Source organism: Daphnia magna, linkage group LG10 (assembly GCF_020631705.1).
Source record: "Daphnia magna isolate NIES linkage group LG10, ASM2063170v1.1, whole genome shotgun sequence".
Taxonomy (NCBI): Eukaryota; Metazoa; Arthropoda; class Branchiopoda; order Diplostraca; family Daphniidae; genus Daphnia; species Daphnia magna.
This window is the reverse complement of record NC_059191.1, coordinates 8,757,865-8,765,594: the sequence shown is the minus strand read 5'-3', so window position 1 is coordinate 8,765,594 and position 7,730 is coordinate 8,757,865. Positions and strand designations below refer to the sequence as shown.

At 39.4% G+C, this 7,730-nt stretch overlaps 3 protein-coding genes across 3 annotated transcripts; 2 read left to right on the top strand and 1 right to left on the bottom strand.

Moving 5' to 3' along the window:
* Positions 1–2,038, top strand: LOC116932887 (F-box only protein 42). Its single transcript, XM_045180568.1, has 7 exons — positions 1–133; positions 495–598; positions 667–842; positions 906–1,087; positions 1,144–1,384; positions 1,496–1,640; positions 1,721–2,038. The coding sequence occupies exons 1-7, from the start codon at positions 1–3 to the stop codon at positions 2,036–2,038; spliced, it is 1,299 nt and encodes a 432-aa protein (XP_045036503.1).
* Positions 1,497–5,908, top strand: LOC116932886 (glycoprotein-N-acetylgalactosamine 3-beta-galactosyltransferase 1). Its single transcript, XM_032940788.2, has 12 exons — positions 1,497–1,640; positions 1,721–2,671; positions 2,749–2,922; positions 3,308–3,391; positions 3,621–3,742; positions 3,824–4,101; positions 4,176–4,314; positions 4,379–4,497; positions 4,594–4,639; positions 4,718–4,776; positions 4,845–4,999; positions 5,065–5,908. The coding sequence occupies exons 5-12, from the start codon at positions 3,642–3,644 to the stop codon at positions 5,791–5,793; spliced, it is 1,626 nt and encodes a 541-aa protein (XP_032796679.2). The 5' UTR covers positions 1,497–1,640; positions 1,721–2,671; positions 2,749–2,922; positions 3,308–3,391; positions 3,621–3,641; the 3' UTR covers positions 5,794–5,908.
* On the bottom strand, positions 5,742–7,274 carry LOC116932888 (carbohydrate sulfotransferase 11-like). Its single transcript, XM_045180465.1, has 4 exons — positions 6,966–7,274; positions 6,729–6,901; positions 6,621–6,661; positions 5,742–6,588 (listed from the first exon to the last, which is right to left on the bottom strand). Exons 1-4 carry the CDS (start codon positions 7,012–7,014, stop codon positions 6,078–6,080), a joined length of 774 nt encoding a protein of 257 aa, XP_045036400.1. The 5' UTR covers positions 7,015–7,274; the 3' UTR covers positions 5,742–6,077.
* Positions 7,275–7,730: the final 456 nt, after the last annotated feature.

Below are 7,730 nucleotides of genomic sequence, written 5' to 3'. Positions count from 1 at the left end.
ATGGTAGAAGACGAAGCTTTCATTCACAGTTTGCCATCCGAAGTTCTTGAATATATCATTGGACTTGTCTCGCCCTACAATGATCTACAATCGTGTAAACTTGTCTGCAAGAAATGGTTGGAAGTTGTCCAAGGTATGCAATATTATCTATGGTTTGCAGCAATGACGCCAGATAAAGTCTAGCCTTCAAAATTGCAGAAGTGGTCAACAAGCACCAAATGAGGTTTCTGTCGAGTATCAACAATAATAACATTCATTGGGAAACCCTCCCATCATCTCATGACCTTTTTACCACAATATCAAGACGTTACTCACATGCTGCCTGCTACTATGGTATTGGATTAATTAAACATTTTGTGGTATTCAATCTGATTTCCATTTCTTAGATAACTACATGTATGTATTTGGAGGGTGTACTTCAACAAATACAACATTCAATGACCTATGGAAGTTGAATCTCTCTTCAAGAACTTGGGTGAGACCTCTCCCTACAGGGTCATATCCTTCTCCAAAAGCCTGTGCAACACTGGTGTGTTACAAGGATTCCCTTATTTTGTATGGAGGATGGACACAGTCTTCTTCATCCCCACTTCACCAGGTTAGTGATTTAATGCCCAGAAGAAAAAAAATCAAGACAGTAAAAAAAAAAACTAAAATTCTGCACAGGTTTGCCAACTTTTCAATGAGCTCAACATTTATCGATTGAAGACCAACAAATGGGACTATGAATACACACATCCAGCTCCACCTTCAGCAGCTGGCCATTCAGCAACTGTACATGGTCACCACATGATTGTTTTTGGGGGAATCAGAAGACAGCTGTCACTTGGCCAGCCATCCCAGTAATTTCTTTGCATAGAGCAGAACAATAGAACCCCACTTACTAATTTCGGTGTTACTTTTAGGGAAATTCTATGCTATGACCTCGAAAATAACTCTTGGTACCAGAAAGAAATAGAGGAACCTAAGCCACAGGGACGTTACGGACAGACTCAAATAGCCTTGAATGAACACAATCTGTTAGTCATAGGGGGTTGTGGAGGTCCGAACAGCGTCTTCAATGACGTTTGGTTGCTCAACATGGAAGGTTTGATTTACTAATGCCTGTCTGGATTACTTGCTTCAAAATAAATTGTTAAACAGGCCCACGGTGGCGATGGAGGGAACTAACTGTTGAGGATCAAGAACATGGAGCGTGCCATATGTGGTGTTCTCCAGGATGCAAGGTGGAAGAAAAGGTGGTTTTTCTATGCCGAAGACCAAACGCCCAACAAGCGTCTAGTCCCCATCCAGCTTATGCATCACATTACAACATGTCTGCTCAAATTCGTGGCCGATCTGTTTGGGTTCCACCAGTCGAAAATCCAATTGACCGTCCCAACAAGTAAATGCAACTTTACTTTCTGGTCTAACAATGACATTAGCTATTATTTAAACCAATCTAGCCGAGTTCCTGAAGAAAAAACATTAAAGGAAATGGTGATTTGAATCTAAGGCGACAAGAAGTGGACCCCAAGGAACCCGTACGTATTCACCCACGGCCTGGAACACGGCCGTCTGTCCGACCTAATGCAATGAAAAATAGAGGAAAACAATTGGAAGCACTGAAACAAATGGAAGAACGTATCCAGCGGTTACAGGTTTAACGCATTTTATTTATTTATTTTAATTTTTTTCGTTTCCAATTTACAGCTAATTTGAAATCTTGCTGAAAATTCAGGGAAATGCCCGTGAAATCCCGAAAGTTAAAGTGCCTTCAGGAAGCCAATCGTCGATGAGTCTTTGCCTGCTTGATATTAGTGAAGCTCTTTCAAAGTACAGAGTTCGGTGGCTTCCACCGAATGATTCCTTCACAAATGGGCGAGGATCACCTGAAGAGGCAGTTCTTTACTCAATTGTACACGGGCGGGGTGAATTGATTGTTTTCGGTGGTGTGCAGAAGTTCATCGCCACACAGGCAACAACAAATTCGCCTGGGGGACCTAATATTGTCTCAAATGCAGTTTACTTTATTCAAGCTCCTAAGAGTATCATCTGATTACGGTGAAACAGTTTAATCTTGGCTCCAACGATTATAGCTGCTCAGATTTGTATAATACCATAAAAGACATTTGTTTGCCACTTTACTAAGTTATAGTTTACTTCCAATTCAGTCCTATATACCATATTTGTTGCTGCAACAATGGGCTAGTGTTGCTTGGGACCTTGACTGATTTTGGTACCAGATGTAGCACAAAACATATGAAAAACTTTTCCATAGAAGAAGACTGGTCTAATATTTTAACAAAATTTTAGGGAATGTTACCCAATCATAGAAAAGCTTGGAGAAATTCAACTCGCTTTTCAAATTGTCAAAATTTTCATCTAGAATTATTATGTTGGAATCTGTCCATGAGTTGCAGCAATTACAAAACGAAGTTTTCACTTGCTTATGGGCAATTAATCCATTTTTGGCGCCATTTCTATTTTAAAAAAAAGGGGGGGACAAATACAGATAATGTGAAGTACGAACAGACGACGCGTCATCACATCGACAATTTCCAAGAGGGTCGCAATTCCCAAGGTTTTACGTGCACTTTACTTGCAAGATGCCATTGTCTTGAGATGGCAATGAACTCGTCTTGGGCTCTTGGCCAAATACATTTCTTTGCTGGGTGCAACCACATTTAAGGTTGGTCTTCTACATAATAATTGAAACACAAAAAAAAAAAAAAAATGTACTTAGCAATTTAAATTTGTCAAGTTTAGCATCTCAAGACGGGGGAGCTTTGTGAAACTGACTATTAATCTCAAAATACGAAACAGAAGCCGAATAACTTCTGGAGAATTACCAGTTCAATGGTTGCTATCCCCTTAGCAATCACTTGTCAACTTATTGGAAAGGAAACAGCTTTCGTCGACACATTTACAGTTTATTACAAAGTAAGTAGCCGGTTCGTACGTCTGGTTTGAATACTGATGATGGGCATTGTTTCATGCTTATTCAAATTTGTTGGTCACCTGTTGCTAACGCAGATCGACTTCCTATTGTCTCTAATTGTGATTCCTATCGCTTGTCAAATAAAGAGCAATAACCTTTATGGCTTGACTCTGTCTTAAGTAAAGTTGTTTTACGACTTTTGCAACCGGATTTGCACACATTCATTAGGATATTGGCGATTTTTGTGTGTCGTAACCGAAAATCTTTTGATTTCGGAGTTTTAAACATTTTAAAAAATATTGTACCTCTGCAATGTGGTTTTTAATTAATCAAAAACAAATGTGTTCCTGTAACTGTGGTTTTTCTAACTCATTTCTCTAAAAATAGCTGCGTTTCCTCCATGCTGTCCGGATAATTGCACGATGACTCCATTTACCAAAAATCAACAGTGGCCACCGTTTTCTCGAGAAGGTAAGGCGAAAAAATTAACGAAAACAAGTTAAACTTCCAGGAAGATAACCTGTTCATCACCCTGTTTTCTCTTCATAACCTTCGGTATAAAATATGCATAAATAAAAAGGAAACTTACATCACGTTAGTAGCGATCGAACCCTTTGGTGACACAGGTGTCTCTAACATCGCTCGTAATGTAACATCTCTTAAAAATAATAAAAATCTAAAAATAATAAAATATTTCCAGCAAAATTCCGCAGCAATTGAAATGTTTCGCCTTCCGGTCCGTCGACTGTCATTTTTTTCACTCCTTGTCGGGGCAATATTTGGCTGCTTTCTCAATTTACTCGTACAGGAATCTCTCCAACAGTAAGTCTCTTTAATTTTTCAGTATTTAAGCATTCGTTATTATAAGAAATTCGAAAAATTTATAACGTGGCTATGGTTTAGGCTGTTTCTAAATGATAATCTGGTACCTGCCAGTGAAGTCGATCAAGAAACTGAGTCATCAGTTCAACAGGGAGCAGAGGCATATGAAAAAGATGTTACTGTCCGAATTAGGGAGGAAGAAGACGTTAAAAGAAACAATGAAAAGGATCTCTACGATAAAGTACGTGTGTTATGCTGGATCATGACTTCACCGGAAAATCACGAAACAAAGGCATTGGCCGTGAAAGAAACGTGGGGTAAACGCTGCAACGTTCTTCTGTTTATGAGTTCAGAGGCTGGTGAGTAAAGGCAATAAGACTGTATTCTTAATTTTTTATTTTATCTGAATTATTTTTCATTTCATAACCTTCAGATACGAAACTACCGACTGTTCAACTGGACGTAGAAGAAGGTCGAAACAGGTTATGGGGCAAAACACGTGAAGCCTTCCGCTATGCCTGGGATCGTTATCAAGACGAAGTTGATTGGTTTTTCAAGGCTGACGATGACACGTGAAAACTAAAAACTAGTTACGTTATCACTGTATATCTGACTAAAGATGGCTTTCTTCAATAGGTATGTCGTTGTAGAGAACCTGCGTTATTTTCTCTCGGCCTTCAAAACGTCCGAGCCTTTCTGGTTTGGTCACAAGTATAAGACCAATGTGACGGCAGGATTCTTCAGCGGCGGAGCGGGTAATCTAGTTTTTTTCAGCCAAGGGTTGCTTTCCTTTTCGTTTTTCATGAATGAATAATTCATCAAGGCATTCGTTTGTGCAACTGCCTTTTCAGGTTATGCCTTGAGTAAGGAAGCTACAAGGCGATTCGTCAAAGATGGGTAATCGAATTCCATTCCATTTTGTTAGAAACCTAAATGCAACATGAATTCGTGATTAATTTTAACCTTCTCGTTTAGTTATTTCAACCCACTTTTATGTCAAAGAGACCATGAAGGAGCAGAAGATGTCGAAATGGGTTCGTTCGTTATTCAACACAATTGCCTTATTTCATTAAACTGTTGTCATCTAATGTCTTCCTTCCAGGAAAATGTATGGAAAACCTAAACGTTTCGGCCATGGACACGCGGGATTCGAAAGGAAGAGGAAGATTCTTTCCTTTCCAACCTGATCGGTTCTACTTTTCCCGAAAAATTACCGATTATTGGTACTGGAAATTTATCTATTACCCTCCAATAATGGTAATCAAAACAACATCATGATTACATTTCAAGAACTTTGCAGTTATTCTTTATTGTTCTCCCAGGGACCTGACTGCTGTTCAGACAGCGCCATATCTTTTCATTACATCGATCCGAAAATGATGCGATTACTCGATTTCTTCTTTTATCAAATTCGCCCCTTTGGAATCGTCGACCAACGCCCTGCCACGCCCGAACCGCCTCCTGATTCAAACCTCACTGCAGTTCCTTGGTTCGCACCCAATGACACCTTAGTCATTGCTGGTATCCCAATATCGAAGCCAAATCAAACTGAAGTGGATATAACTTTTGCTGATGACGCGCAGAAGACAATCAATCGATCATCTGATTATTCCCGATATCAAATTCATTCTGGAACGGCCGATCAACGACCTAGCATTATAAAGTTGGAAGAGCCTATTCCATTGCTAACCACCCGAAGAACGAATATGGAAACGTCATTTATTAGTAAAACCACTGTGGGTCACGTGACGATTAAGACAAGTGCTAAGCGCTTCGATCCCGAAGAAGATAGCGCCGTCTTGGAAGTGAAAAGTAAGAACGACTTGATTTCACGACGTCAAAATTTTCCACGAATGATTACGACCAGGACTAGACAACCTACTGAGGCCACAAAGGTAACTTTTGCTCCTATAGAAACAATTACCAGTCCTGCAAATGTTGGAAAACCAGAGAACTTTGTCGACATTCCTATTAAAAAGGCTTTTCGAAAGAAATTTGATGACTTTCAAGAATTATATTTAAAAGAGAAAAAGAAGCTTGTAGATTTTTGAGATGCCTATTTTTTTGCCTCTTTGTCCAACGGTCGCTTAATATTTTGCCAAAACGTTTCTATCCTTATGGGTTGTTGTCTTAAATAGCAAACTGAATAAAAAAGGTTTATCCGGATGTCAGATCCTAGTTTGTTCATCCACTGGCTGTGGCTTACGGCAAAAACAGCAGTGTTATTTTTTTTTGTCATTTCTTTTAGTTTAGCAAAGAAAATATAGGCTTATAGTTGTTGTCACTAAGAATGAAGTGTCTTCCGTTGTAAGATAGGCCACCGCAAAGCAAAGTATCAAACATTTTGCAATGGGTTATCCAGTGGATATCCAAATATCTGAAAATCGGCTGCATAAATGCTAATAAGATCCTCCATCTGTTGTTGGTTAAGCTGTTTCATAGTCTGTCTCCATACCGACTGTGTTGTATTAGGTGCTTTTTGCTTTTCTTGAAATGATGGAATGAGGTCCGTCTCATTGAGTTTCTGCAACAAAAAGCTGACATCTTGTTCGAGAGTTTCCACTTTCCCAATGAAGTCGTATTCGATTGAACAAGGAAAGCAGAGCTCGATCGCAGAGAGCCAATGCGCATCCATCCTTTCCTTGGGTAACTTCCACTTGTCTATGACGAAGTTCACGAATTCCACAAATGTGACATCGTCACCTTTTTCCAAAGAAATTGCTGTCGGATTCTGACGGTATTTGCGAATGATATTTGTTCCAACTCCACGTTGATATCTATCGTCGATGACAGTACTTCCAAACTTGCTCTCATAGGCCGAGACCAGTCTTTCAAATGGCTCTTCCCTAGCAAGACAAGTTTTCTCTAATCCAAAAACGACAATACCAACATAAGTCCTTTTAAGTTAGTAGTGGCCGCCTGTAATTCAACGAATGTTATCAGCTGTAAATTACCTTTATTAAACTAAAATCTCACTGTTTATTACCTTTGGAACTTCGCAATACATCACTCGATGTCGATCTTCGATCTTGAACCTAACTGGACGTGGACTAGTCTTGGATTTCAATTTTAGCTCACTACATTTTTGTTTCAACAAATTCTTTCTCTCCAGTTGGATTTTTTCCATCATCGCTACTGTGGGCAGGTTTTTTGGCAAAGCTATTGGAAAAAACATATTTACGTACTTGAGCTGTTGACACTTGTTACCGTTGTAATGACATACCATTTAAATTCAGGTGATTCGAGATAGAACCATGAGATAAACTGTGCATACAACGACGGAAAAAAAGATTTGACGGGCACAACGATTGCGATTTAGACCGAACATGTTTGGTTGAATTCACGGAGCCAACTGAACCGTTCTTTTGCTTCGGCTAACTTTACAATTTTTGCAGTGTTTATGGCGGAATCGGTTGACAGTTGATGGCAAAAACAGGTTTGATATTTCAAAGCAAGTTTTTGCTGTTTAAAATTACGTGAGGCAAGGTGTCTACTTGGTTGACCTTGATGGTTTCATTGTCATCGGTAAGGCAGAAACATGAAAACCTCGGGGGCGATTTGGATGTCCAAAGTTAGCGTTTGCAATAAGCAATCCTGTTCCATCTGTTGTTTCTCGAAATTCCCCTGCTGATTTGAACTGTTGCAAATTATTTCCTGAGAGCTGGCTCTCTAAAAAACTTGTTTTGTTGTTACCTAATTGAAAATTTTTCTTTTTCGGCTGTCGGTCAATTATATCTATCAATTTTTCGACGGTATGGCGGTTGATCGGCTTACACAAAGATATGACAAACAAGAAGGTGAACCCAAAATCTTTCTTCTTCATCAGTCGCAGTTCATGTCATCATTGAAAACAGCAGAGTTTACTGCGACTTGTTGGATTGTTTGGCGTTTTGCATCATAACGCATTCGTTCTAGCTAGACGGAAAAAATGACTTGGAAAACAATGGAAGATGCCGTAAACTTCTTGCTAAAGCCGCCTTGGAACAGA

What these genes read in the sequence shown, in the direction of transcription:
- LOC116932887 (XM_045180568.1), top strand. Translation starts at nt 1, where the DNA reads ATGGTAGAAGACGAAGCTTTCATTCACAGTTTGCCATCCGAAGTTCTT. An exon ending in CTTCATCCCCACTTCACCAG is followed by an intron (nt 599 to 666) that starts GTTAGTGATTTA and finishes AATTCTGCACAG; the next exon opens with GTTTGCCAACTTTTCAATGA. An exon ending in TCACTTGGCCAGCCATCCCA is followed by an intron (nt 843 to 905) that starts GTAATTTCTTTG and finishes TGTTACTTTTAG; the next exon opens with GGAAATTCTATGCTATGACC.
- LOC116932888 (XM_045180465.1), bottom strand. Translation starts at nt 7,014, where the DNA reads ATGCACAGTTTATCTCATGGTTCTATCTCGAATCACCTGAATTTAAAT. An exon ending in GAATCACCTGAATTTAAATG is followed by an intron (nt 6,902 to 6,965) that starts GTATGTCATTAC and finishes TTTTTCCAATAG; the next exon opens with CTTTGCCAAAAAACCTGCCC. An exon ending in TGTATTGCGAAGTTCCAAAG is followed by an intron (nt 6,662 to 6,728) that starts GTAATAAACAGT and finishes GTTGAATTACAG; the next exon opens with GCGGCCACTACTAACTTAAA.
- LOC116932886 (XM_032940788.2), top strand. Translation starts at nt 3,642, where the DNA reads ATGTTTCGCCTTCCGGTCCGTCGACTGTCATTTTTTTCACTCCTTGTC. An exon ending in GTACAGGAATCTCTCCAACA is followed by an intron (nt 3,743 to 3,823) that starts GTAAGTCTCTTT and finishes GCTATGGTTTAG; the next exon opens with GCTGTTTCTAAATGATAATC. An exon ending in TCTATTACCCTCCAATAATG is followed by an intron (nt 5,000 to 5,064) that starts GTAATCAAAACA and finishes TTGTTCTCCCAG; the next exon opens with GGACCTGACTGCTGTTCAGA.